This window comes from Pelmatolapia mariae, linkage group LG23 (genome assembly GCF_036321145.2).
Source record: "Pelmatolapia mariae isolate MD_Pm_ZW linkage group LG23, Pm_UMD_F_2, whole genome shotgun sequence".
Taxonomy (NCBI): domain Eukaryota; kingdom Metazoa; phylum Chordata; class Actinopteri; order Cichliformes; family Cichlidae; genus Pelmatolapia; species Pelmatolapia mariae.
The window spans coordinates 20,153,594-20,180,536 of record NC_086246.1 but is presented as its reverse complement, the minus strand read 5'-3'; the positions used below and the strand labels follow the sequence as shown (position 1 = coordinate 20,180,536).

Sequence of the window (26,943 nt, the reverse complement as noted above, 5' to 3'; positions counted from 1 at the left end):
CGTCATAAACATTTGTGAGTGTGTGCACAAAAACATCTACAGGTGCTCTGTGCATGTACAGTGATATTGATATAACGCTTGAAGATTTTGACATTACTACATCAGTGGGAGAGCTCTTTGCGCAAGACTCACTAACCATCCTATTAGAAAATGAGCTAAAAGAGTGCCTCAGATTCGTTTCAATATTTAAACTGTCATTTGCGTGTTGAAGTGCAAAAGCTTACAGCACCCGGTATTCCCAGGCGGTCACCCATCCAAGTACTGACCAGGCCCGGCCCTGCTTGGCTGCCGAGATCAGACGAGATCGGGCGTGTTCAGGGCGGTATGGCCGTAAGCGAGGAAACGCTTCAGAAACAGCCTTTTTATACATGCTGTGATGACACAGTCATGCTTACGTTTTCATGTTCTGTATACAAGCTGAATTCTCCAAACCGCAAAAATGTTGGACTTCCAAATGGTCCTAACACACTGTGTGCTCGCTGTCACTTTAACACTGTGCTGTGAGAACCTAACATGTGTTATTATCGTGATGTTACTGCGGGAAAAGCATTTTTGCAGCTCAATGTTGAAGCTGCAGTTAACAACAAAGGTTTGCATGTTCTCGCTGTAACACATGAAGTTTAGCACAATACTATAGTTTAAACGCTGTGACATTTGCAGCCTATAAAAGGTCTTTTATAGCGGGCTTCACTCGCTTACGGCCATACCACCCTGAACACGCCCGATCTCGTCTGATCTCGGAAGCTAAGCAGGGTCGGGCCTGGTCAGTACTTGGATGGGAGACCGCCTGGGAATACCAGGTGCTGTAAGCTTTTGCACTTCAACACACAAACGGCAGAGGGCGCTGCTGCTCACTCAGTGGAGGCAGCTTCAGGAAAGGCTTCGTGACAACGCTCCTGATTGCCTTTCGCTTTTGTGTAAAACAAAAAAACAACAAGAACGAAATATTTAGGAAATGCACAAACTTATTTATTCCGTAAATGCAGAAAATGTCTATGGCTAGTCCGTCTGGGCTCAGTAGTGAGGAACTTGTTAACCTTGTAGTGTGCAGCAGGCACAGTGTCCACCTGACACCCATGAGCAACGAGTTTTAATTCTTATTGGCTGCTGGCTGCGGTCCCGAAGAATACTGCGTAAATGCGCATCAATGTGATACCCTGAGGAGGGAACACGATATCATGGAGTTTCTAACATGGAGCAAGGTGAAGGTGATGCTACTATCCAGGACAGCCCCTGCTTAGCTTCAGAGGTCAGATGAGTTCAGGCGTGGTATGGCCGTAAGTGAGAGGCTTCCTCGACAACGGGGTTCATGTAGATACTGTAACCCATTTTGTTGTGATTTAAAAAACAATTTAGAGTGAAGGATATTGATTGGTTTCTATTTTTTTTAATACCTGCACATGACAGCACAGCTGTAATGCATACTCAATGCTGCAAACTTCACGTCATAAACATTTGTGAGTGTGTGCACAAAAACATCTACAGGTGCTCTGTGCATGTACAGTGATATTGATATAACGCTTGAAGATTTTGACATTACTACATCAGTGGGAGAGCTCTTTGCGCAAGACTCACTAACCATCCTATTAGAAAATGAGCTAAAAGAGTGCCTCAGATTCGTTTCAATATTTAAACTGTCATTTGCGTGTTGAAGTGCAAAAGCTTACAGCACCCGGTATTCCCAGGCGGTCACCCATCCAAGTACTGACCAGGCCCGGCCCTGCTTGGCTGCCGAGATCAGACGAGATCGGGCGTGTTCAGGGCGGTATGGCCGTAAGCGAGGAAACGCTTCAGAAACAGCCTTTTTATACATGCTGTGATGACACAGTCATGCTTACGTTTTCATGTTCTGTATACAAGCTGAATTCTCCAAACCGCAAAAATGTTGGACTTCCAAATGGTCCTAACACACTGTGTGCTCGCTGTCACTTTAACACTGTGCTGTGAGAACCTAACATGTGTTATTATCGTGATGTTACTGCGGGAAAAGCATTTTTGCAGCTCAATGTTGAAGCTGCAGTTAACAACAAAGGTTTGCATGTTCTCGCTGTAACACATGAAGTTTAGCACAATACTATAGTTTAAACGCTGTGACATTTGCAGCCTATAAAAGGTCTTTTATAGCGGGCTTCACTCGCTTACGGCCATACCACCCTGAACACGCCCGATCTCGTCTGATCTCGGAAGCTAAGCAGGGTCGGGCCTGGTCAGTACTTGGATGGGAGACCGCCTGGGAATACCAGGTGCTGTAAGCTTTTGCACTTCAACACACAAACGGCAGAGGGCGCTGCTGCTCACTCAGTGGAGGCAGCTTCAGGAAAGGCTTCGTGACAACGCTCCTGATTGCCTTTCGCTTTTGTGTAAAACAAAAAAACAACAACAACGAAATATTTAGGAAATGCACAAACTTATTTATTCCGTAAATGCAGAAAATGTCTATGGCTAGTCCGTCTGGGCTCAGTAGTGAGGAACTTGTTAACCTTGTAGTGTGCAGCAGGCACAGTGTCCACCTGACACCCATGAGCAACGAGTTTTAATTCTTATTGGCTGCTGGCTGCGGTCCCGAAGAATACTGCGTAAATGCGTATCAATGTGATACCCTGAGGAGGGAACACGATATCATGGAGTTTCTAACATGGAGCAAGGTGAAGGTGATGCTACTATCCAGGACAGCCCCTGCTTAGCTTCAGAGGTCAGATGAGTTCAGGCGTGGTATGGCCGTAAGTGAGAGGCTTCCTCGACAACGGGGTTCATGTAGATACTGTAACCCATTTTGTTGTGATTTAAAAAACAATTTAGAGTGAAGGATATTGATTGGTTTCTATTTTTTTTAATACCTGCACATGACAGCACAGCTGTAATGCATACTCAATGCTGCAAACTTCACGTCATAAACATTTGTGAGTGTGTGCACAAAAACATCTACAGGTGCTCTGTGCATGTACAGTGATATTGATATAACGCTTGAAGATTTTGACATTACTACATCAGTGGGAGAGCTCTTTGCGCAAGACTCACTAACCATCCTATTAGAAAATGAGCTAAAAGAGTGCCTCAGATTCGTTTCAATATTTAAACTGTCATTTGCGTGTTGAAGTGCAAAAGCTTACAGCACCCGGTATTCCCAGGCGGTCACCCATCCAAGTACTGACCAGGCCCGGCCCTGCTTGGCTGCCGAGATCAGACGAGATCGGGCGTGTTCAGGGCAGTACGGCCGTAAGCGAGGGAACGCTTCAGAAACAGCCTTTTTATACATGCTGTGATGACACAGTCATGCTTACGTTTTCATGTTCTGTATACAAGCTGAATTCTCCAAACCGCAAAAATGTTGGACTTCCAAATGGTCCTAACACACTGTGTGCTCGCTGTCACTTTAACACTGTGCTGTGAGAACCTAACATGTGTTATTATCGTGATGTTACTGCGGGAAAAGCATTTTTGCAGCTCAATGTTGAAGCTGCAGTTAACAACAAAGGTTTGCATGTTCTCGCTGTAACACATGAAGTTTAGCACAATACTATAGTTTAAACGCTGTGACATTTGCAGCCTATAAAAGGTCTTTTATAGCGGGCTTCACTCGCTTACGGCCATACCACCCTGAACACGCCCGATCTCGTCTGATCTCGGAAGCTAAGCAGGGTCGGGCCTGGTCAGTACTTGGATGGGAGACCGCCTGGGAATACCAGGTGCTGTAAGCTTTTGCACTTCAACACACAAACGGCAGAGGGCGCTGCTGCTCACTCAGTGGAGGCAGCTTCAGGAAAGGCTTCGTGACAACGCTCCTGATTGCCTTTCGCTTTTGTGTAAAACAAAAAAACAACAACAACGAAATATTTAGGAAATGCACAAACTTATTTATTCCGTAAATGCAGAAAATGTCTATGGCTAGTCCGTCTGGGCTCAGTAGTGAGGAACTTGTTAACCTTGTAGTGTGCAGCAGGCACAGTGTCCACCTGACACCCATGAGCAACGAGTTTTAATTCTTATTGGCTGCTGGCTACGGTCCTCGACAACGGGGTTCATGTCGATACTGTAACCCATTTTGTTGTGATTTAAAAAACAATTTAGAGTGAAGGATATTGATTGGTTTCTATTTTTTTTAATACCTGCACATGACAGCACAGCTGTAATGCATACTCAATGCTGCAAACTTCACGTCATAAACATTTGTGAGTGTGTGCACAAAAACATCTACAGGTGCTCTGTGCATGTACAGTGATATTGATATAACGCTTGAAGATTTTGACATTACTACATCAGTGGGAGAGCTCTTTGCGCAAGACTCACTAACCATCCTATTAGAAAATGAGCTAAAAGAGTGCCTCAGATTCATTTCAATATTTAAACTGTCATTTGCGTGTTGAAGTGCAAAAGCTTACAGCACCCGGTATTCCCGGGCGGTCACCCATCCAAGTACTGACCAGGCCCGGCCCTGCTTAGCTGCCGAGATCAGACGAGATCGGGCGTGTTCAGGGCGGTATGGCCGTAAGCGAGGAAACGCTTCAGAAACAGCCTTTTTATACATGCTGTGATGACACAGTCATGCTTACGTTTTCATGTTCTGTATACAAGCTGAATTCTCCAAACCGCAAAAATGTTGGACTTCCAAATGGTCCTAACACACTGTGTGCTCGCTGTCACTTTAACACTGTGCTGTGAGAACCTAACATGTGTTATTATCGTGATGTTACTGCGGGAAAAGCATTTTTGCAGCTCAATGTTGAAGCTGCAGTTAACAACAAAGGTTTGCATGTTCTCGCTGTAACACATGAAGTTTAGCACAATACTATAGTTTAAACGCTGTGACATTTGCAGCCTATAAAAGGTCTTTTATAGCGGGCTTCACTCGCTTACGGCCATACCACCCTGAACACGCCCGATCTCGTCTGATCTCGGAAGCTAAGCAGGGTCGGGCCTGGTCAGTACTTGGATGGGAGACCGCCTGGGAATACCAGGTGCTGTAAGCTTTTGCACTTCAACACACAAACGGCAGAGGGCGCTGCTGCTCACTCAGTGGAGGCAGCTTCAGGAAAGGCTTCGTGACAACGCTCCTGATTGCCTTTCGCTTTTGTGTAAAACAAAAAAACAACAACAACGAAATATTTAGGAAATGCACAAACTTATTTATTCCGTAAATGCAGAAAATGTCTATGGCTAGTCCGTCTGGGCTCAGTAGTGAGGAACTTGTTAACCTTGTAGTGTGCAGCAGGCACAGTGTCCACCTGACACCCATGAGCAACGAGTTTTAATTCTTATTGGCTGCTGGCTACGGTCCTCGACAACGGGGTTCATGTCGATACTGTAACCCATTTTGTTGTGATTTAAAAAACAATTTAGAGTGAAGGATATTGATTGGTTTCTATTTTTTTTAATACCTGCACATGACAGCACAGCTGTAATGCATACTCAATGCTGCAAACTTCACGTCATAAACATTTGTGAGTGTGTGCACAAAAACATCTACAGGTGCTCTGTGCATGTACAGTGATATTGATATAACGCTTGAAGATTTTGACATTACTACATCAGTGGGAGAGCTCTTTGCGCAAGACTCACTAACCATCCTATTAGAAAATGAGCTAAAAGAGTGCCTCAGATTCATTTCAATATTTAAACTGTCATTTGCGTGTTGAAGTGCAAAAGCTTACAGCACCCGGTATTCCCGGGCGGTCACCCATCCAAGTACTGACCAGGCCCAGCCCTGCTTAGCTGCCGAGATCAGACGAGATCGGGCGTGTTCAGGGCGGTATGGCCGTAAGCGAGGGAACGCTTCAGAAACAGCCTTTTTATACATGCTGTGATGACACAGTCATGCTTACGTTTTCATGTTCTGTATACAAGCTGAATTCTCCAAACCGCAAAAATGTTGGACTTCCAAATGGTCCTAACACACTGTGTGCTCGCTGTCACTTTAACACTGTGCTGTGAGAACCTAACATGTGTTATTATCGTGATGTTACTGCGGGAAAAGCATTTTTGCAGCTCAATGTTGAAGCTGCAGTTAACAACAAAGGTTTGCATGTTCTCGCTGTAACACATGAAGTTTAGCACAATACTATAGTTTAAACGCTGTGACATTTGCAGCCTATAAAAGGTCTTTTATAGCGGGCTTCACTCGCTTACGGCCATACCACCCTGAACACGCCCGATCTCGTCTGATCTCGGAAGCTAAGCAGGGTCGGGCCTGGTCAGTACTTGGATGGGAGACCGCCTGGGAATACCAGGTGCTGTAAGCTTTTGCACTTCAACACACAAACGGCAGAGGGCGCTGCTGCTCACTCAGTGGAGGCAGCTTCAGGAAAGGCTTCGTGACAACGCTCCTGATTGCCTTTCGCTTTTGTGTAAAACAAAAAAACAACAAGAACGAAATATTTAGGAAATGCACAAACTTATTTATTCCGTAAATGCAGAAAATGTCTATGGCTAGTCCGTCTGGGCTCAGTAGTGAGGAACTTGTTAACCTTGTAGTGTGCAGCAGGCACAGTGTCCACCTGACACCCATGAGCAACGAGTTTTTAATTCTTATTGGCTGCTGGCTGCGGTCCCGAAGAATACTGCGTAAATGCGCATCAATGTGATACCCTGAGCAGGGAACACGATATCATGGAGTTTCTAACATGGAGCAAGGTGAAGGTGATGCTACTATCCAGGACAGCCCCTGCTTAGCTTCAGAGGTCAGATGAGCTCAGGCGTGGTATGGCCGTAAGTGAGAGGCTTCCTCGACAACGGGGTTCATGTAGATACTGTAACCCATTTTGTTGTGATTTAAAAAACAATTTAGAGTGAAGGATATTGATTGGTTTCTATTTTTTTAATACCTGCACATGACAGCACAGCTGTAATGCATACTCAATGCTGCAAACTTCACGTCATAAACATTTGTGAGTGTGTGCACAAAAACATCTACAGGTGCTCTGTGCATGTACAGTGATATTGATATAACGCTTGAAGATTTTGACATTACTACATCAGTGGGAGAGCTCTTTGCGCAAGACTCACTAACCATCCTATTAGAAAATGAGCTAAAAGAGTGCCTCAGATTCGTTTCAATATTTAAACTGTCATTTGCGTGTTGAAGTGCAAAAGCTTACAGCACCCGGTATTCCCAGGCGGTCACCCATCCAAGTACTGACCAGGCCCGGCCCTGCTTGGCTGCCGAGATCAGACGAGATCGGGCGTGTTCAGGGCGGTATGGCCGTAAGCGAGGGAACGCTTCAGAAACAGCCTTTTTATACATGCTGTGATGACACAGTCATGCTTACGTTTTCATGTTCTGTATACAAGCTGAATTCTCCAAACCGCAAAAATGTTGGACTTCCAAATGGTCCTAACACACTGTGTGCTCGCTGTCACTTTAACACTGTGCTGTGAGAACCTAACATGTGTTATTATCGTGATGTTACTGCGGGAAAAGCATTTTTGCAGCTCAATGTTGAAGCTGCAGTTAACAACAAAGGTTTGCATGTTCTCGCTGTAACACATGAAGTTTAGCACAATACTATAGTTTAAACGCTGTGACATTTGCAGCCTATAAAAGGTCTTTTATAGCGGGCTTCACTCGCTTACGGCCATACCACCCTGAACACGCCCGATCTCGTCTGATCTCGGAAGCTAAGCAGGGTCGGGCCTGGTCAGTACTTGGATGGGAGACCGCCTGGGAATACCAGGTGCTGTAAGCTTTTGCACTTCAACACACAAACGGCAGAGGGCGCTGCTGCTCACTCAGTGGAGGCAGCTTCAGGAAAGGCTTCGTGACAACGCTCCTGATTGCCTTTCGCTTTTGTGTAAAACAAAAAAACAACAAGAACGAAATATTTAGGAAATGCACAAACTTATTTATTCCGTAAATGCAGAAAATGTCTATGGCTAGTCCGTCTGGGCTCAGTAGTGAGGAACTTGTTAACCTTGTAGTGTGCAGCAGGCACAGTGTCCACCTGACACCCATGAGCAACGAGTTTTAATTCTTATTGGCTGCTGGCTGCGGTCCCGAAGAATACTGCGTAAATGCGCATCAATGTGATACCCTGAGCAGGGAACACGATATCATGGAGTTTCTAACATGGAGCAAGGTGAAGGTGATGCTACTATCCAGGACAGCCCCTGCTTAGCTTCAGAGGTCAGATGAGTTCAGGCGTGGTATGGCCGTAAGTGAGAGGCTTCCTCGACAACGGGGTTCATGTAGATACTGTAACCCATTTTGTTGAGATTTAAAAAACAATTTAGAGTGAAGGATATTGATTGGTTTCTATTTTTTTTAATACCTGCACATGACAGCACAGCTGTAATGCATACTCAATGCTGCAAACTTCACGTCATAAACATTTGTGAGTGTGTGCACAAAAACATCTACAGGTGCTCTGTGCATGTACAGTGATATTGATATAACGCTTGAAGATTTTGACATTACTACATCAGTGGGAGAGCTCTTTGCGCAAGACTCACTAACCATCCTATTAGAAAATGAGCTAAAAGAGTGCCTCAGATTCGTTTCGATATTTAAACTGTCATTTGCGTGTTGAAGTGCAAAAGCTTACAGCACCCGGTATTCCCAGGCGGTCACCCATCCAAGTACTGACCAGGCCCGGCCCTGCTTGGCTGCCGAGATCAGACGAGATCGGGCGTGTTCAGGGCGGTATGGCCGTAAGCGAGGGAATGCTTCAGAAACAGCCTTTTTATACATGCTGTGATGACACAGTCATGCTTACGTTTTCATGTTCTGTATACAAGCTGAATTCTCCAAACCGCAAAAATGTTGGACTTCCAAATGGTCCTAACACACTGTGTGCTCGCTGTCACTTTAACACTGTGCTGTGAGAACCTAACATGTGTTATTATCGTGATGTTACTGCGGGAAAAGCATTTTTGCAGCTCAATGTTGAAGCTGCAGTTAACAACAAAGGTTTGCATGTTCTCGCTGTAACACATGAAGTTTAGCACAATACTATAGTTTAAACGCTGTGACATTTGCAGCCTATAAAAGGTCTTTTATAGCGGGCTTCACTCGCTTACGGCCATACCACCCTGAACACGCCCGATCTCGTCTGATCTCGGAAGCTAAGCAGGGTCGGGCCTGGTCAGTACTTGGATGGGAGACCGCCTGGGAATACCAGGTGCTGTAAGCTTTTGCACTTCAACACACAAACGGCAGAGGGCGCTGCTGCTCACTCAGTGGAGGCAGCTTCAGGAAAGGCTTCGTGACAACGCTCCTGATTGCCTTTCGCTTTTGTGTAAAACAAAAAAACAACAACAACGAAATATTTAGGAAATGCACAAACTTATTTATTCCGTAAATGCCTATGGCTAGTCCGTCTGGGCTCAGTAGTGAGGAACTTGTTAACCTTGTAGTGTGCAGCAGGCACAGTGTCCACCTGACACCCATGAGCAACGAGTTTTAATTCTTATTGGCTGCTGGCTGCGGTCCCGAAGAATACTGCGTAAATGCGCATCAATGTGATACCCTGAGCAGGGAACACGATATCATGGAGTTTCTAACATGGAGCAAGGTGAAGGTGATGCTACTATCCAGGACAGCCCCTGCTTAGCTTCAGAGGTCAGATGAGCTCAGGCGTGGTATGGCCGTAAGTGAGAGGCTTCCTCGACAACGGGGTTCATGTAGATACTGTAACCCATTTTGTTGTGATTTAAAAAACAATTTAGAGTGAAGGATATTGATTGGTTTCTATTTTTTTAATACCTGCACATGACAGCACAGCTGTAATGCATACTCAATGCTGCAAACTTCACGTCATAAACATTTGTGAGTGTGTGCACAAAAACATCTACAGGTGCTCTGTGCATGTACAGTGATATTGATATAACGCTTGAAGATTTTGACATTACTACATCAGTGGGAGAGCTCTTTGCGCAAGACTCACTAACCATCCTATTAGAAAATGAGCTAAAAGAGTGCCTCAGATTCGTTTCAATATTTAAACTGTCATTTGCGTGTTGAAGTGCAAAAGCTTACAGCACCCGGTATTCCCAGGCGGTCACCCATCCAAGTACTGACCAGGCCCGGCCCTGCTTGGCTGCCGAGATCAGACGAGATCGGGCGTGTTCAGGGCGGTATGGCCGTAAGCGAGGGAACGCTTCAGAAACAGCCTTTTTATACATGCTGTGATGACACAGTCATGCTTACGTTTTCATGTTCTGTATACAAGCTGAATTCTCCAAACCGCAAAAATGTTGGACTTCCAAATGGTCCTAACACACTGTGTGCTCGCTGTCACTTTAACACTGTGCTGTGAGAACCTAACATGTGTTATTATCGTGATGTTACTGCGGGAAAAGCATTTTTGCAGCTCAATGTTGAAGCTGCAGTTAACAACAAAGGTTTGCATGTTCTCGCTGTAACACATGAAGTTTAGCACAATACTATAGTTTAAACGCTGTGACATTTGCAGCCTATAAAAGGTCTTTTATAGCGGGCTTCACTCGCTTACGGCCATACCACCCTGAACACGCCCGATCTCGTCTGATCTCGGAAGCTAAGCAGGGTCGGGCCTGGTCAGTACTTGGATGGGAGACCGCCTGGGAATACCAGGTGCTGTAAGCTTTTGCACTTCAACACACAAACGGCAGAGGGCGCTGCTGCTCACTCAGTGGAGGCAGCTTCAGGAAAGGCTTCGTGACAACGCTCCTGATTGCCTTTCGCTTTTGTGTAAAACAAAAAAACAACAACAACGAAATATTTAGGAAATGCACAAACTTATTTATTCCGTAAATGCAGAAAATGTCTATGGCTAGTCCGTCTGGGCTCAGTAGTGAGGAACTTGTTAACCTTGTAGTGTGCAGCAGGCACAGTGTCCACCTGACACCCATGAGCAACGAGTTTTAATTCTTATTGGCTGCTGGCTGCGGTCCCGAAGAATACTGCGTAAATGCGCATCAATGTGATACCCTGAGCAGGGAACACGATATCATGGAGTTTCTAACATGGAGCAAGGTGAAGGTGATGCTACTATCCAGGACAGCCCCTGCTTAGCTTCAGAGGTCAGACGAGCTCAGGCGTGGTATGGCCGTAAGTGAGAGGCTTCCTCGACAACGGGGTTCATGTAGATACTGTAACCCATTTTGTTGTGATTTAAAAAACAATTTAGAGTGAAGGATATTGATTGGTTTCTATTTTTTTTAATACCTGCACATGACAGCACAGCTGTAATGCATACTCAATGCTGCAAACTTCACGTCATAAACATTTGTGAGTGTGTGCACAAAAACATCTACAGGTGCTCTGTGCATGTACAGTGATATTGATATAACGCTTGAAGATTTTGACATTACTACATCAGTGGGAGAGCTCTTTGCGCAAGACTCACTAACCATCCTATTAGAAAATGAGCTAAAAGAGTGCCTCAGATTCGTTTCAATATTTAAACTGTCATTTGCGTGTTGAAGTGCAAAAGCTTACAGCACCCGGTATTCCCAGGCGGTCACCCATCCAAGTACTGACCAGGCCCGGCCCTGCTTGGCTGCCGAGATCAGACGAGATCGGGCGTGTTCAGGGCGGTATGGCCGTAAGCGAGGGAACGCTTCAGAAACAGCCTTTTTATACATGCTGTGATGACACAGTCATGCTTACGTTTTCATGTTCTGTATACAAGCTGAATTCTCCAAACCGCAAAAATGTTGGACTTCCAAATGGTCCTAACACACTGTGTGCTCGCTGTCACTTTAACACTGTGCTGTGAGAACCTAACATGTGTTATTATCGTGATGTTACTGCGGGAAAAGCATTTTTGCAGCTCAATGTTGAAGCTGCAGTTAACAACAAAGGTTTGCATGTTCTCGCTGTAACACATGAAGTTTAGCACAATACTATAGTTTAAACGCTGTGACATTTGCAGCCTATAAAAGGTCTTTTATAGCGGGCTTCACTCGCTTACGGCCATACCACCCTGAACACGCCCGATCTCGTCTGATCTCGGAAGCTAAGCAGGGTCGGGCCTGGTCAGTACTTGGATGGGAGACCGCCTGGGAATACCAGGTGCTGTAAGCTTTTGCACTTCAACAAGCGAGGATGCAAGACTAAAACCAGTTTAATAAAGCTATTTTAACAGCAAGCCTCATGGCTTTTAATTGCAAACTTGACTTTGTAGTCTCAAACGACAGAAATCCTTTTAACTTTTTTTTAACCAAAACGACGCCAATATCTAATATTTGTAATAATTCGAGACTTTAAAATAAGAAGTTTTAGGGACTTCAGTTTCAAAATGGCTATTCTTGTTTCTCCCAGAGTGAGAAGAGCATCACATCCACTCTTACATTCAGCTGACTGATTCCTACAAATCTTAATATTCATTACATTATATGTAGATGACTGGATGAGTGGCTGGATTTGAACAGTTCATTGTAAAAGGCAGAACAGTATTTTGCTACTAATTTAGGATATGTAATCACACTATTAACAATAGGTTTATGAATGGAATTGAACTGTTCCTGTTGCTTTTTCAGATTAAAAAAAGAAATAAATAAGCTGTGCATTGTTCTCCTTTTTCTAACAGCTGTCTGCTAGCTCTCACATTACGAGACATAAATCATTAGGAATTTCACAGAGATGCGCACATTTGGGTATCAAAAACTGTTTCTCCATTTTTCTCTACTATGTTAAATTACTGCTGTAATTACTAAGAAATCGGGCTGTTTCAAATTTGCAAATTTTGCAGTAAACAAATTGTTTTCTGTAGTTTCTTGAAAGGAAAAGTGGGAAGCTAATTTCTTTATACGAGCAATACTACCCTGATTTTCATTAGGCTTTAAACTTACATTCAACAAAGTCTCAACATTTAAGACGATTTGTTGGGCCAGAGCAGTCAGCTATTATCAGACTGGCGCTGTGGCAAAACAGCACAGTGACCATGATCAAGATACACTTGCCAGTTTTATGGTGTGTACAGTGTAGTAACAGTGCTCTTTCCCGTTGTCTATACAAACTACAAAGAGCGGCGACATCCTGGTAACTCTTGTCTTGCTTCTCATCATCGTCACAGTATTAGTTCCTAAATCAAAGTCAGTCTTCTGGTGTACCAGACAAACAAAGCACATAATTATAAATAAAAGTTCAAAGATTTTATAAATATACACTACACATTTAATATAAACATACAATATACACATTTGTGCTATACTAATTCCTGTATTTTTGTAATAAAGCTATTGTGGGACTTGGCGGATGTATGTGCACACGTATAAACTAAACACTTGACAACTATAAAAATGTCCTGAAACTGTCAGCAACAGTCAGTGTAGTGAGCTCACACTTCACAGCATGCTGTCAGACAAACTCTCAGCTTCTCTCTATGAGCCTCACAGACAAAAGCAGAAGATGGAAGCAAAGGTTTTATGATATTAAGAACAACGCGTAAGAATGGGTGAAAAAAAAAAAAAAAAGAACAATAAAGACGTGTCATCAGGTTTTCTTGTTGTCGTTTGTTGTTTGCAGCTCGAAAGCTTGTTGACGGAAGTTGCTCAACAGCACCATCACCTGTGCCATGGCATCTGCCCGCATTTTGTCCGGCAATGTCCGCAGCCCCTTCGCGACCACGATTCCGAAGTAGTGCGACTCGTCCAGCTCGTCCCCTTGCACAGCACACATGTCACGTAATGCTGCCATTTTGGAGCAGTCCGTTAGCAGGTCTTTTATGGAGGTGGTGGCGTGGTCCTCATCGTGTTCCTTCCTTTTATTAGGCCGACTTTGTGGGGTCGGGGTGATGCAGCGCCGTGTCGGGCTGCCCTCGGACCTGGAGGGGCTCGGCAGAGTCGACTCCATCAACTGCAACGAAACAGAATGGGAAATTACTAGTCAAGGAAGCATCATCAAGCAGTTATTAACCTTAATGACTGTATTGTATGGACCATATCTCCTCCTCAATGGGTCAAGATGAATTTGCAGAAACATGTCTGACATGAGGCAATTATTAATAACTGTTTCCAAAAACTTTTTATAAATCCAAATTCTTTTAATTTCCACATATATTATGTTTATTTCATCATCACCTTGTCAATGTAATGTTACATTCTCCATTTGTGTATGTGTATATTTCCGTTTTTTCCATATGTAAATATGGTTCTGTTAAGTGTTTATAAGCAACCAAGTTTTTGTCATCTGATTATACACAGTACTATAACAATGATATTTAAAATAGCATAATAGATGAACCACACATGTCTGTGTCAGTCAGGCTAGTCCTGTAAAAGCACTTACTTGTATTTCGCCTCCCTGGCTGCTGTTGTGTGGTGACGGTCCAGGGGATGCTGCAGCTGAACTCTGGGATTTATCAGGATACTAAAGGAAAACAGCACCAGTGTAAAAATACTGAGATTCAGTAACACCACCAAACACTTCCGCTACGACTGTACATAGCTAAACATACAGGTGAAGGGGATCAAAACATCACACACAAACAGGAATACTTACAGGGTTAGCCATGTCTTCCAGCACCTGGGTCGGCCCTGCGGGAGAGGATGAGAAGTCTTCGGGACTCTATTAAGGACACACGAACTGTAAATACCCCAAACCTTCTTATAGTTTGTTTATTTTTATTTATTTTATTTGTCTGCACAGCTGGAAGTTATTGCGTCTCGTACCTCTATTGTGTACCTCGTCACGGCATTCCTGTGTTTCACGTATCCGTCCAGCCACGACAGGGACTTCAGCAGCGGAGGGGTTCTCGCCGGTCTCGCTGGCTGGCTGCTTTTGCTGGTGAACTTTTTCTTGGCCCGAACATACCTGTCCCGAAGTTGCTTCCACTTCTCCCGGCATTTGTCCGGCTCTGTCTGGAGGACGGCTGCTATTTCTTGCCACGACTTGATGCTAACGTGCGGATTCTTGTAATACTTGTGTCCAGGGTCGTAAAGGTTGTGGTGTAACGCAATTTGTTCAGCTAACTGTTCCTCGAAACTTTCGAGCGCTGCCATTTTTGTCCACTTCCGTGAAGCTTTTCTCTTTCCCGGGTCAACTCAGTGTTTCAACCAATCAGCATTCGATCTACGTCTAGCGTCATCAACGTCGACTTCGTGCTGTTAATAATAATAATAATTATTATTATTATTATTATTATTAAATGTACTGTTTATAAGGTTTGTTTATAAGGTTTGGGGAAACCTGCAGTCGGCTGAGACTGAAGAAGTCACTTGGATGAGTGACGAAACGTTTCTCCCACAAAACGCTACGTCCAGATGAACAGATTCAACTTTTGGAGATTATTATTATTATTATTATTATTATTATTATTATTATTATTATTTTCCACTTGACAGTATTAAGACAGGGGCTCCCAATCAGTGTGTGCGACAAGTTTACACTGCTAATAATGGACAAACTGACAGCTCAACCACTGAAATACGGTTAAATATTGATTTTCACTGTAGTACCTCTGTTATATTTTAAATGGATTAAAATAATCACTATAGTGTCCACTCGTTCAGGAAATGTGTGTAGTCTGTTTCAATTTCATCATTTTGAAAAGCTTATTTTTTTATCATCAGGACATTAAAACAGGTAGGAACCACATGGGGATTTGATTGTGTTTGTGATAACCACTAGAACCTGAAACATTGAAAGCAAACACTATTTAAAAACTCTTTTGGGGAACTGGGTCCAATCTACTTAGTTATATTTTCATTTGACTTTTGATAGCATTTTTAACATTTACCTTTTGTCTTTAGGTTCACTGTTAATTCTTCTTTACTTATATGAAATGAAATGTCTTTTGGCATTTATTTGGGCATTTATTTTATCTTTAATTTCAGTGGTTACTGTGACACAAAAGAGCGTTTATATTGTACAATCAACAGTCAAAGTAAATAAAGTGAATGCTGTAATGTAAATAAAGCCCTTTCCTGAATTTAATAATAAGACATGAGATTAAAAAAATACCTGTAGTACAGCAAAGGGTAAACTACGGAAGCGTAGAGCTGCCACCAAGGCAAAAGAAAAATAGAAGTATATCACGTTATAACGTGAAAAGTTTATTGTTCTAACAAGATACTTTTCACGTTTGAACAACATAATATCACGTTATTACAATATACATAATTATCACGTTCGTGCAATATAAATATTATATTGGACGAACGTGATAATTATATTGTACGGACGTGATAATTATGTATATTGTAATAACGTGATATTATGTTGTTCAAACGTGAAAAGTATATTGTACAAACATGATAGTATATTGTACAAACATGAAAAGTATCTTGTTAGAACAATACATTTTTCACGTTATAACGTGATATACTTCTATTTTTATTTTGCCTGGGTGGCAGCTCTACGCTTCCGTAGTAAACAAAGGGAAGCATTACTCCTCTTTATCAGATTTGACTGGAGTGTCCACACATGGGTATGAGAAATGTTGGTCACTAGTAAGTGTGCTGCAATATGAGTTTTTATCTCATAACCACAGGATGCATACTTCTGAAAACATAAATGAGATTGAGTGGAGCGTTCTCTTGGATTGCAGTAACACGTTATTGTCACCAGGGGGAGAAAAATGACGTTTTGGTTTTGTTTTTTTAACTTTCCATTGACTTTCTAAAAAGTACTTTAAGTTTGCTTAACCTCGTTTAAAGTTAGTTTTATTGGTATCAAACGCTTTATGGTAATTACCCAACAATATAACAACTTTGTGGGTGTTAGTTTTGTACAGAGGTATGTCCGGGTTGGGGCGGGGACTCCCACCCTGCTTTCACTTCATCGTTTGTGCTGTTCGGCGTTTATGCTAGCTTAACTGTTTATGCTAGCTCGTGTGAATTACTGTGCTTTCGGTTTTTGACTTTAAGTTTATCTGGCATGTTTCTCGGTACTTCCAGCCTGGAGTTTTCGTCGTTTATCATCGTTTAAGTGACGAAGATGTGGCCTTCAAAGACGCTAACCGTGTGCCTCGGCTGTTTGTGTGTCCTCCTAGCTGCCGTGTCTCCTTCAGCACATGCGGGTAAGTCTACTGTCCTCTTGAAGGACAGTTTTGTAGCACATAGTGAAAATTGTGGTTTTGCGGAGTGGGTGGGTGTTTTTATGAAAGCTGAATCGTAGTTTAGTGATTTTCCCTGTTTGTGACCCCACCCAGTGCAAACCGGCGCTCGCATAGTGTTTTCAGCTAGTTTCTTACAGTCAACAAAAGCTAGCACACCAGGACTGAGTCCTTATAGACTCCAGAATAGAGGAGACGAAGTGTGGAAACTACAGCTGTAACAGCATGTGTCACACAACAGGTGATAAATATGTCAGGATTCAGTAGCATACAATGAGACAGACAACAGCGTGACACAGCAGCACGATGCATGTTTGAAATGCCAAAGCAGTTTTATAGAAACGTGTTGTATGTGTGCAGTTTAGCTTTATTCAGTATGAAACTTTCACACTAGTTTAAAGAATGAGTCACTTTTTCCTAAAGAACAGCTTAATCTTCATCATTGAACATCTGACCAGAGCTCAGTCACTAACAGAAACTTTAAAGTATTTTGTATGATTATTTATCCTGGCAGATACTACAGTCTATGGAAACGTGGGAGGAGAAGCTGTCCTAACACCACCTGCCAACTCTGTGTCTGGCTCCATCACACAAATCTTATGGAAAGAAGGTCTTAACAAAGCCATGGAGTGGGACACAACTGAAATGAATGCAACAGGCTATCGTCAGTTTCATGGTAAGCTGTGTTAGTGGTGCAGTGGTCACATCTTTGATTATCAGTGATGAGTTAAAGGTAACAGTATCATATATGTTTGAAGATCGTGGCCACCTGGACACTTCCACTGGTGTGATGACGATCAGCCGACTGTTATATGAGGACAGCAACATCTACAAACCAGAGATCAACGGCAAGCAACTCACTCCAGTTCGCCTCATCGTCCTCTGTAAGTGGATACATTAAACTGAGTTTGGCTTATCAAGTAAAACACTGGAAATGTTTCGTTTGTTACATCAAAACTACTGACGGTGAATCACATGATGATTTTTCTAACAACAGCTCCCGTCCCTGCACCCACTGTTAGCAAATCCTGTAATGAGAGCCAATGTGAGTTGACCTGTGAAGGAAACACAACCAGAGCCACTCCAGTCAACTACACGTGGAATTTAAATGATACTGGGATGCATGTTTCATCTGGGAGACAATATACTGTTCATAAGGTAATATATTTAGACTTTAGAAGGTGTGAAGACTTTTCTCAGTGGTTTCTGTGATATTAACTATTTCACTGCAGTCCCAGATAAACAGTTTAAGCAGTAAGTTCAGCTGTGGAATAAAAAACCCAATCAGCGAGAAGAGAAGTGACCCGATCACCATCTCTTCAGACTCATTCTCTTTGACATCTTGTGAGTTATTGCCATAAAACATTCCTTTCAAATTCATTAATGCTGCAGGTCACCAACTTTGAAAAGCCACTTACTGCTGCTGTCATTATTTTACAGCATCTGGTCCAAACATTTACATGGGAGTTACAGTGCTCATCGTGCTGCTGGTTATTGTCATACTGCTGGTTGCCTTTCATAAATGGAAAACAGGTGACAAAATAAATATCAGCATATTGATATTCAACAATAACAGTTAACATTAGTATTAAAGCTTTAACTTGCACACAGGCCTGTTTTGTGTGAAAAGTGATCCCCTGCCCCCCAAACTCATAAGCTCAGATGCCAGCAGAACATTTTTAAAAATGTCCTGTCGACCATGAAATGAACCTCAATGTAATTCCAAACTATAACATTTAGAAAGAAGACATTTTCATACAAACAACCCGCACGTGTTCAGTCTTTGTACTGTCATGAACTTCAACATTCATCCTGCTAAATGAGACCAGTAGAGTCTGAGATGTAGCTCTTGGGTTTTTTTGGAATTTCTCGTCTGACAGGAGTGAATTTGTTCGGGTGGAAGACATACCTGAATGCTCCAGGCCGACACACCACTAAAAACTCAGTATTGCTGATGATTGATTAATTAGTGCATTTGGCAAAGAGGGTTCAACCCAGTGAGTACCAAATAAAGTTGCTAGTGAGCGTAGGTTTTATTGAGTTTCATTTCTGATTGATAATGGTGGATCGCTAATCTAATGCTGTAATTTTCTTTTGATTTCTTCCAGGAATGTGGTTTTTTGAAAAAGGTAAGAAGTCTAAAACAAAGTCCTTCCTAAACAAATCTGAAGCTGGAAAGTAAACATTTACTTTTTATTTGCTTAATTTTATCTTATTATTCGCTTTGTCAGTTACTCTCTATTTTTAAATGGTGAATTAGTTATCAATACTATCTGATATTTTTGGTCAGTTTAAAAATACATCACATGTGATTCATCTTTAGACTGATGCGTTAGTTTTACAATTCACGTGCCCGTGGTGGATCTTGGTAACAAGAATAACATGGAGAGACGTGCAAACAGTTCGTGTTGTATATAAATGATCTGAGAACGTGACTGAAGGAGCATTTCTCTTCAGTTTCAGCTCTAATGTTGAAGCCATCATAGCTGAATCTAACTAACATTAACAGAACCAGCTGGCTTCAAGAAATGCTGCAGCGTTTTAGTGAACGTGGATGTGTTTTTAGTCCAAAATCAGATTCTCTGATCAGGCAATGAAATGCAGCATAATTATAGCATCATAAAGAAAATATCGTCCTTTTTTAAGGTATAAATATCAAAGTGTTGGCAGCTCAGTGATGACTATGAACAATAAAACAAAGACTGGTGTCTTTAACTGTCCTTTGCTGTAATTCTCTCTGCAGAGTCCATGCCGTGGGAAGGAGGTCAGTTAAAAATTGATTATAGTCACCTTTTTAAAAAAAAAAAAAAAATCAGTGTCTTTTAGAAAGTAAAACTCACTGAATACCTGTGGTTCTTCTGTGTGCTGTTTCTTGTTAATGTCATTGTTCTTTATGTTTTGTTTTGGGGGTTTTTCATCCACTTCAGATTTCTGGAGGAGGGATGAACGTCAGAGTAAGTTTCAGCCACACTGTGGTTCATAAATTTTATTTATTTTTGTGTTCACAGTGGGGATTTTTGTGGAATTAAAAGCTGATGTCTATATTTCTGTCATTAAAATAACAGGACAAGCTTCTGCAGCTAACGGCTCCACTGCTCAACAACGAAATGAAAACCCTGAAGGTAAAACTGTCTCAAACTACTTAAATCCATTTACAGCAGTAAATCACTCTGGGTATAGAGTTTATAAAGGATGTGTTAAGCATATCTCCAGCTCTGTGGCTTGATCTTGGACTCTGTGAAAGTTGCTTTGACTGACTCACAGCTTTAAAAATACTTATTCATCGTATACTTTCCCTCAGTTCATTTCCTTTCTCACTTCCTTTTCTGCTCCATGTGAGCCACCTTTCATCTTATCGTCCTCCTCTCACAAATGTACAGTTTAGTCACATGATACAGAGCTGAGAGTTGGGGGGCACCTGAATCGGCGTTTAATTTAATCTAAAACTTTAGCCATATTTATAAGGCCTTCACCTTCAGCTTTTTAATACCTGTGTCTAACTTTTTTCTTCTTCTTCTTCTTTTTGAAATCTGTCAGAGGAGACGCCAATGACAAACGGCTAAACATCAAGTAAGGACAGGTCAGGCGGAAACAGAGATGATCTGAAAGATCCAAACAGAAACTGAAAATGTTTAAGAATGTCAAGAAGTGCAGGAGTACAGTGGACGTTCACTGGGGGGAGGCTCCAAACCACACAGCAGTAAAACGAGTTCTACTTGTTTGTTTGTTTGTTTTTTTTATCTGTCTAGAGACTTAAGAAAATGAATCATGTAATATTTTGAAGTTATTTCCATCAGAAGAAGAATCCGATTTTGTTCACGACTCCGCTTTGTTCTTTATGTACCCTGCATTGTTACTGTGAACACATTTAAAGCGGACAGGAAATACTACATGTATAAAGGCTGATTTACAGCATCGAGTCCTACTCTTAAAAAACTGGCTATGAAGCTGGATTTAATAATAATAATATGTGTCTAAAGTTAAAATTTTAGTGCCAGTACGGAAAGTGGTGGTTGGTTGTTGGTGCTAATAGACTTACATTAGTTTATGTTGATAACTAGTGACAGCTGCAGTGAGTTTTATGTTAAAGTACCAAGGATATATTGTCCCCTTTCACTCTCTGTCTCTTCAGCACTGTGGTCATTCATTATTGACTAGTTGCACTGAAATATGGGAATCCACCTGTTAGCCGTATTGTTAGGGTTTGTAGAGCACTTTATAAATGAGCAGAGCTTGTTGGAGTTAGGTGGACTAGTGATTTACAAGGACGAGAAGCTTAAGTCTGACACTGTCCCCTTTGTCTTTGATTTTTTCTCCTTTGGTTGGATGTAGAGACACGGCACACAATCAGCTGGCAGAGCAGATGTTCAGAGGATGTGATCAGTGTTATTTTATGCAGTAAAACAGTCTTTCTTTCCTAAAACACACCTAACCAGTTTACAACATAAGTTACTACATGCCCATGACATCTCAAACACAACTGAGTTTCTTATCGAAGCACAGATCAGGAATCCTGAGATTCTGCAGGGGGAACAGAGTGATGTGTATAACAGGAACATCAGAGGGAAAGTTGCCACACTCTTTGGAGTGAGTGAGATGATGATGTCAGTGCATTACTTCATACTAGAAGTGGGGAAAATCAAAACCCTAATATAAGTGAAGGAGAGCGTAACATGGAAATTTTTTCCTCTGTGGACATGCTGATGGATGTTAGGATTTCCAAATGTGCATTGGTAAGAAAAATAGTTATATTTGTAACTATTGTTGTAAAACAGTTCTGTCACTCATTAGTTCACATATACTAAAGCCGTTTTCCAGTTACCTCAGAGTAGTATGTTGGAACTAAGGAATGAAGTCAGTACAGCAGTATTGCTTTCCAGTAGGAAATTTGGGAAAACCAGAGAAACAGGGTTTGATTCTTAGCAAGACGCAGCCATTCATGTGTCATTAGCACTTGGGGGTTGTTTTGTGCTTAAGAACACAGCTGTAGCACCTTCGTGGATAGAGCCTGTTCAGTGCTGTATGATTATAAGATTCATCTGTGAAATCACAGCAGTGGTAGTACAGATTATAAGTTTTACATTTTTACTGCTGTTTACATTCACTGCCGACATCTTGGATTGTTAAGTCACGGTTGGTGGGGCTGATCTGACTTTTCAGGTGGGAAATCTGAGTTCAGGATGACAGTTTAGAGTAGGGCTCCACAGTGTAAATCAGCCTTTATAAATGTAGTGTTTCATGTTCACTTTAATCTGATGTTTAATCTGACATGAAATTATTGGTTTTTTTGTTGTTTTGTTTTTTTGTCCTGCTTAAAGCTGCTGAAGTATTTTAATTACTAGCTTTTACTATTAAAAACCCTACAGATGTAGTTAGATGTAAAAAGGTAACTTGAATGAGATGTGACAGGAGTCAAGCTTAAAGCAGATCTCCAAGATTTTCCATGGAGGCAAAAAAAATTTTAAACAATAGCAGGAAACTCAGCAAAGTGCCATTTCCTGTGATTGACTGCATACCTGACACCGAATGGCACATCGACCACGTTAAAGAGGAACATTGGGGGATGATTTATTATAAGAGCCAGGTGTGGTGCAGCCTCACAGTGTGGTGGGGAGGATGTTAAACTGACAGCTTGTGGGGGCAAAAGGGACGCCATTGTTTGGTTTGGGCCACAGGCTCAAACAACAGTCAATGCTTTGTACAGTTAATGCATATGTGTGCGCTTCTGGGAAAATTGAAGTTGCAGGTTTTTTATTTACATGTCTTATTATTTCTATTAATTCATCTTCGAACATAGCTCTTATTTGACTTGTCTTCTCTGTTACAGTGAATTGTACAGTGAATTATTTTTGTAACAGTTTTTTTTTTTGTCTCATTCCAACCTACTTTGTGTGCAGAGGATGTTCTGTAGCTGTAGCGTTAGACTTTTGTCAGGCACAAGTAGCTAACTCAGTCAGGTATGAGCTGCAGTGCTGCCGCCATCGGTCTTTAACAATCTCCAGATACACTAAAGTTTCCACATTGCTTCATACAACAAGCACTGATATTTTTTTTATTCCCTTGGATTTGTATTTATTGTGGTTCAGTGTCTGAGGACGCAAATAATGTAAATATATATGTGTTGTTTTTATGAGCTATGTTTAATAAAACCTACAAAAATGCAGGTTGCAGTGTTTACATGTACGCATCACTCTTTTTACCGGTTTTTACTTTCACAAAAGCAGACTGTACACTTCTGGCAGTTCTGACCATTTCCTCTATACCATGCAAGAAATGAATCTCTGAATCCAAAAGGTGATGTGGATCTGGGTTAGTTTATAACGTGATGGTGATTCAGGGTTTTTTTTGTCTTTGATGTGCATTTGTGAAATGCGCACATGTCTCCATCTTCCAATGGTTAGGAATGTCTCCAAAAATTGTTCTAAGCACAACCTGTTTATGCAAAACCATTTATACATTTTGTTTTTTTTACTAATCATTCCTACAGACAAAAAGAAGAAAACTGAGTTCAGTGAGTTGATTGTTTTGGGGCGACCCAGTTCTGGATGTTTGGGACATAATGGAACTAGTCACTTGTTCTTCTTGTGGCGGTAATCCCAGAACAAGATGGTGGACAGTCCCTGGGTTGGTTATTTGTTCCTTAAGGCTCTGAATGTTGTAGGGTGTGCTAGTTGACGTATCTGTGCAACATTGTGAGGAGCTCCGGGGCTGTGTCCCTAAACTTGCAGACTGGATTGGTGTTTCCTGGTTTAAGAAGGGGGACCAGAGGGTATTCTAGAACTATAAGGGGATCGCACCCGTCAGCGTCTTCAGGAAAGTCTATGCCAGAGAGGAGAGCCCATCCGAATCTTGGACACAGGAGCAACAATGCTGTTTCAACACTGGATCAGCTCTTTATCCCCGCAAGGATATTCCAGAGTGCATGGGAGTTTGCACAAGCAGTCTACTTGTGTTTTGTGGACTTTGAGAAGGCAATAATCGGAAAAGGCCTATTCTGTACAGTTTGGTTGTTGTTGTTTTTTGTACAGAACAGGCGTGTCCCGGTGGTGGATGGTCTCCACTTTGGTGGCCTTAGGATTTTATCTTTGCTTTTTGCAGTGTTTCTGTTGGCTTCATCGAGTGGTGGGCTCCTGCTTGCACTGGAGCAGTGCACTGTTCGCCAATGTGAAGCGGCGGGAATGAAAGGACATCCAAGGCCAAGACCATGATTCTCAGCCAGAAAAGGTTGACGTACCCAGTCCGGGTCCAGGACAGGTTACTACCCCAGATGGTGTAGTTCAAGTATCTTGGGGTCTTTGTGGAGCATGAGATTGACAAATGGATTGGAGCAGCATCCGCAATGATGTGGAAATTGTACATTCCTTTCAAAGCATTCGTTTCAAACTCCTTGATGCTGCACGTCATCAAGTGTGAAAAACCACTTACTGCTGCTGTCATCTTTTACAGCATCTGAAGGGGTCTCAAAATGTCCACAGTACTGTGCGGTGTTTTCTGTTAATCTCACCATTCTTTATGGGAGTTTTTCCACCGGAGTAAGTTTCAGCCACATTGGGATTCTTACATTTTTTTCCTCAGTTTTTTCATGGTATTAAAAAGCTGTCATTGAAACAACAGGAGAAGCCTCTGCTCGTCAAAAGCATAAAAAGGCTCAAGGTGAGACCCTTTCAAACTAGTTAAGCTTCTGTCCACTGACAGCAGTAAATCTATCTGAGAGCAAATTTAAAAAAAGACATACAATATTAAGCCTATTTCCAGCTCTGTTTTTTAAAAAACTTTTAAGAGTAGAAGTATTTTTGATTGTACAGTAAAAAAAAATCATTATTTATCATATAAATATTTTACCACTGTTAAACTATTTATATCTCATAAAATAATGTACAGGTTACAGAAAATTGCTGTTGTTCTGCAAGAGGAGACAATTATCATATGAGGACCAGCCAGGTCGGAACTGAAATGACCTGGAAGATTTCTAAAACAATTAGATTCAGAAAATCAGGAAGTGCAGACGTAGTGTGGAAGTTCAGTAGCAGGGGGATCCAAACAACACAAATGCACTTAAACAGTTTTGTATCTGTGCAGAAACTTAAGCAAACAAGTCATGTAACCTTGACTACTGTAAGAAGTTAAAGCTATTTTCTGATTGTTTTTGATGCAAAGAACTGAACAGAAGCCATTATCAGATATTGATCAAGAATCAGCTTGGTCATCTTATACACTGCATCATTGCAGTGAACATAAACTCTTTCTTTTCCTTTTACTGTTTAAAACACTATAGATGTAGTTAGATGTAAAAACTTAACTTGTCCCAAAAAGCTTAACCTTAAATTCAATTTAACTTTATTTATACAGCACCAAATCACAACAAGAGCCACCTTAAGGGGCGTTATATTGTAAAGTAGACCCTACAACAATACATACATGAGATATAACAGGAGTCATAAAGGTTTTCAGGCTTGAAGCAGATCTCACATCTTCATGAGGTTTGTTCCAGGAGTTTCCAAAGAGGTAAAAATTTTAACAATAGTAGGAAACTCAGCACAATGCCATTTCCTGTGATTGACTGTATACCTGACACCAAATGACACATCAACCACGTTAAAGAGGAACACTGGGGGATGATCTGTGATTCGAGCCAGGTGTAGTGAGGAGGACCTTAAACTGACAGTGTGTGGGGGGGGGGGGGGGGGGGGGGGGGGGGGGAAGGGATGCCATTGTTTGGTTTGGGCCGCAGGGTCAAACAACAGTCAGTGCTTTGTACAGTTCATGCATGTGTGTGCGCTACTAAGAAAATTGAAGCTTGGATGAAGTTGCAGGTTTTCTATTTACATGTCTTATTATTTCTATTAATTCTTGACCATGGATCTTATTTAGCTCATCTTCTGTGTTTCACTGAACTTTAATTCTGTTTGTAACAATGTTTTGTCTCTTTCAAACCTACTGTGTGTGCGGAGGATGTACTGTAGCTGTACTGTCAGACTTTGTCAGGCACAAGCTAACTGGAAGTCAAATATAAGCTGCAGTGTGTGAGGATGCAAATAATGTAAATATATATGTGGTGTCTTTATGAGCTATGTTTAATAAAAACCTACAAAAAACAGTCTACACATCAATCTTTTTTTTTTTACCAGTTTTCACTTTAACAAAAATAGCCTGTACACAATACTGATTATTTCCTCTATACCATGCAATCACTGGATCCAAAAGGACATGTGGATGTAGATTACTTTATATTTTCTTCATAGTATCAATGTAATGATGATTCTATTTTTTGTCTTAAATGATTATTTGTGAAATGTGCAAATGTCTCCATCTTCCACTGCTGCTCACGCAAAGCTATCCATAAGCTTTTGTTGTAATTGTACTTAAAGACACACAAACAGAGTAATCACTGAGTTTATTGGTAAAGGTAATAATTCAAAATTTGAGTTGCTAAAAAAAAAAAAAACATCACTTGAGGGCAGCAAATCAGTGCAGTCTGACCGATGACAGCAGTTTGCTAGTTTCTTTGTACAGTAGAATAACCAGGATGCCTTGTTAAAAATGCAAGAGAATAATTATGTACATTGTCTCATTAATACAGGAACATAATTCATCTTGTAGCTTCTGATTAAGCAATTTATTTAATGGAAAACAGCAGCCGGTTACATGTGGAAACCACTTCATTTCGTTATGAGGAATCATGATCCGGCCATCAATAAATAAAAATAAATAAATAAATCCACAAACTTTTTTGAGAGAAGATTTTCACCAAATGATTGAAGTCAGGGTGCCTTCAATCTCCATATTTTACTAATACAGCACATCTGAAGCACGGTGCTGTACAGTGTAAACTCTCCGTAGTGTATAAAGTAGTGCCCATAGACACAATAAATGAACCAGATAAGAAAAGCACACGAAGACTATGAAAACTACTCACCCAATTAACCACAAATGAGTCACATAAGGTAACTATGTAAAAAAAATGTGAAAACTA

At 41.5% G+C, this 26,943-nt stretch overlaps 2 protein-coding genes and 18 non-coding genes across 22 annotated transcripts; 10 read left to right on the top strand and 10 right to left on the bottom strand.

The window, feature by feature from the left end:
* Positions 1-217: 217 nt before the first annotated feature.
* LOC134622193 (5S ribosomal RNA) lies at positions 218-336 on the bottom strand. Its single transcript, XR_010092893.1, has one exon. It is a non-coding gene; the product is annotated as a 5S ribosomal RNA (ribosomal RNA).
* Positions 337-693: 357 nt separating this feature from the next.
* On the top strand, positions 694-812 carry LOC134621942 (5S ribosomal RNA). Its single transcript, XR_010092654.1, has one exon. It is a non-coding gene; the product is annotated as a 5S ribosomal RNA (ribosomal RNA).
* Positions 813-1,660: 848 nt separating this feature from the next.
* Positions 1,661-1,779, bottom strand: LOC134622192 (5S ribosomal RNA). The gene has a single exon (XR_010092892.1). It is a non-coding gene; the product is annotated as a 5S ribosomal RNA (ribosomal RNA).
* Positions 1,780-2,136: 357 nt separating this feature from the next.
* Positions 2,137-2,255, top strand: LOC134621929 (5S ribosomal RNA). The gene has a single exon (XR_010092643.1). It is a non-coding gene; the product is annotated as a 5S ribosomal RNA (ribosomal RNA).
* An 848-nt stretch (positions 2,256-3,103) lies between these two features.
* Positions 3,104-3,222, bottom strand: LOC134621732 (5S ribosomal RNA). The gene has a single exon (XR_010092476.1). It is a non-coding gene; the product is annotated as a 5S ribosomal RNA (ribosomal RNA).
* Positions 3,223-3,579: 357 nt separating this feature from the next.
* Positions 3,580-3,698, top strand: LOC134621918 (5S ribosomal RNA). The gene has a single exon (XR_010092632.1). It is a non-coding gene; the product is annotated as a 5S ribosomal RNA (ribosomal RNA).
* Positions 3,699-4,372: 674 nt separating this feature from the next.
* Positions 4,373-4,491, bottom strand: LOC134622162 (5S ribosomal RNA). The gene has a single exon (XR_010092864.1). It is a non-coding gene; the product is annotated as a 5S ribosomal RNA (ribosomal RNA).
* A 357-nt stretch (positions 4,492-4,848) lies between these two features.
* On the top strand, positions 4,849-4,967 carry LOC134621907 (5S ribosomal RNA). Its single transcript, XR_010092621.1, has one exon. It is a non-coding gene; the product is annotated as a 5S ribosomal RNA (ribosomal RNA).
* Positions 4,968-5,641: 674 nt separating this feature from the next.
* Positions 5,642-5,760, bottom strand: LOC134622133 (5S ribosomal RNA). Its single transcript, XR_010092836.1, has one exon. It is a non-coding gene; the product is annotated as a 5S ribosomal RNA (ribosomal RNA).
* A 357-nt stretch (positions 5,761-6,117) lies between these two features.
* On the top strand, positions 6,118-6,236 carry LOC134621894 (5S ribosomal RNA). Its single transcript, XR_010092609.1, has one exon. It is a non-coding gene; the product is annotated as a 5S ribosomal RNA (ribosomal RNA).
* Positions 6,237-7,084: 848 nt separating this feature from the next.
* LOC134622191 (5S ribosomal RNA) lies at positions 7,085-7,203 on the bottom strand. Its single transcript, XR_010092891.1, has one exon. It is a non-coding gene; the product is annotated as a 5S ribosomal RNA (ribosomal RNA).
* Positions 7,204-7,560: 357 nt separating this feature from the next.
* LOC134621883 (5S ribosomal RNA) lies at positions 7,561-7,679 on the top strand. Its single transcript, XR_010092598.1, has one exon. It is a non-coding gene; the product is annotated as a 5S ribosomal RNA (ribosomal RNA).
* An 848-nt stretch (positions 7,680-8,527) lies between these two features.
* On the bottom strand, positions 8,528-8,646 carry LOC134622190 (5S ribosomal RNA). The gene has a single exon (XR_010092890.1). It is a non-coding gene; the product is annotated as a 5S ribosomal RNA (ribosomal RNA).
* Positions 8,647-9,003: 357 nt separating this feature from the next.
* On the top strand, positions 9,004-9,122 carry LOC134621871 (5S ribosomal RNA). The gene has a single exon (XR_010092587.1). It is a non-coding gene; the product is annotated as a 5S ribosomal RNA (ribosomal RNA).
* An 838-nt stretch (positions 9,123-9,960) lies between these two features.
* Positions 9,961-10,079, bottom strand: LOC134622189 (5S ribosomal RNA). Its single transcript, XR_010092889.1, has one exon. It is a non-coding gene; the product is annotated as a 5S ribosomal RNA (ribosomal RNA).
* Positions 10,080-10,436: 357 nt separating this feature from the next.
* LOC134621860 (5S ribosomal RNA) lies at positions 10,437-10,555 on the top strand. The gene has a single exon (XR_010092576.1). It is a non-coding gene; the product is annotated as a 5S ribosomal RNA (ribosomal RNA).
* Positions 10,556-11,403: 848 nt separating this feature from the next.
* On the bottom strand, positions 11,404-11,522 carry LOC134622188 (5S ribosomal RNA). Its single transcript, XR_010092888.1, has one exon. It is a non-coding gene; the product is annotated as a 5S ribosomal RNA (ribosomal RNA).
* A 357-nt stretch (positions 11,523-11,879) lies between these two features.
* Positions 11,880-11,998, top strand: LOC134621848 (5S ribosomal RNA). Its single transcript, XR_010092565.1, has one exon. It is a non-coding gene; the product is annotated as a 5S ribosomal RNA (ribosomal RNA).
* Positions 11,999-12,757: 759 nt separating this feature from the next.
* On the bottom strand, positions 12,758-14,944 carry LOC134620723 (transcription factor Adf-1-like). Of its 3 annotated transcripts, none has more exons than XM_063466995.1 (4): positions 14,587-14,944; positions 14,417-14,482; positions 14,204-14,284; positions 12,758-13,771 (listed from the first exon to the last, which is right to left on the bottom strand). In XM_063466995.1, the coding sequence occupies exons 1-4, from the start codon at positions 14,914-14,916 to the stop codon at positions 13,409-13,411; spliced, it is 840 nt and encodes a 279-aa protein (XP_063323065.1). In that variant the 5' UTR covers positions 14,917-14,944; the 3' UTR covers positions 12,758-13,408. The 3 variants fall into 3 exon arrangements, with proteins under 3 accessions (XP_063323065.1, XP_063323067.1, XP_063323066.1); XM_063466997.1 differs by having other exon boundaries at positions 14,417-14,451; positions 14,587-14,860; XM_063466996.1 differs by having other exon boundaries at positions 14,600-14,860.
* Positions 14,945-16,673: 1,729 nt separating this feature from the next.
* On the top strand, positions 16,674-23,118 carry LOC134620991 (hepatic and glial cell adhesion molecule-like). The gene is made up of 11 exons (XM_063467379.1): positions 16,674-16,934; positions 17,485-17,646; positions 17,729-17,854; positions 17,968-18,128; positions 18,203-18,314; positions 18,411-18,503; positions 19,079-19,099; positions 19,714-19,734; positions 19,898-19,924; positions 20,036-20,092; positions 20,508-23,118. The coding sequence occupies exons 1-11, from the start codon at positions 16,853-16,855 to the stop codon at positions 20,531-20,533; spliced, it is 888 nt and encodes a 295-aa protein (XP_063323449.1). The 5' UTR covers positions 16,674-16,852; the 3' UTR covers positions 20,534-23,118.
* Positions 23,119-26,943: the final 3,825 nt, after the last annotated feature.

What these genes read in the sequence shown, in the direction of transcription:
- LOC134620723 (XM_063466995.1), bottom strand. Translation starts at nt 14,916, where the DNA reads ATGGCAGCGCTCGAAAGTTTCGAGGAACAGTTAGCTGAACAAATTGCG. An exon ending in TGACGAGGTACACAATAGAG is followed by an intron (nt 14,483 to 14,586) that starts GTACGAGACGCA and finishes TGTCCTTAATAG; the next exon opens with AGTCCCGAAGACTTCTCATC. An exon ending in GCCAGGGAGGCGAAATACAA is followed by an intron (nt 13,772 to 14,203) that starts GTAAGTGCTTTT and finishes GTTTCGTTGCAG; the next exon opens with TTGATGGAGTCGACTCTGCC.
- LOC134620991 (XM_063467379.1), top strand. Translation starts at nt 16,853, where the DNA reads ATGTGGCCTTCAAAGACGCTAACCGTGTGCCTCGGCTGTTTGTGTGTC. An exon ending in GTCTCCTTCAGCACATGCGG is followed by an intron (nt 16,935 to 17,484) that starts GTAAGTCTACTG and finishes TTATCCTGGCAG; the next exon opens with ATACTACAGTCTATGGAAAC. An exon ending in CTCATTCTCTTTGACATCTT is followed by an intron (nt 18,315 to 18,410) that starts GTGAGTTATTGC and finishes ATTATTTTACAG; the next exon opens with CATCTGGTCCAAACATTTAC.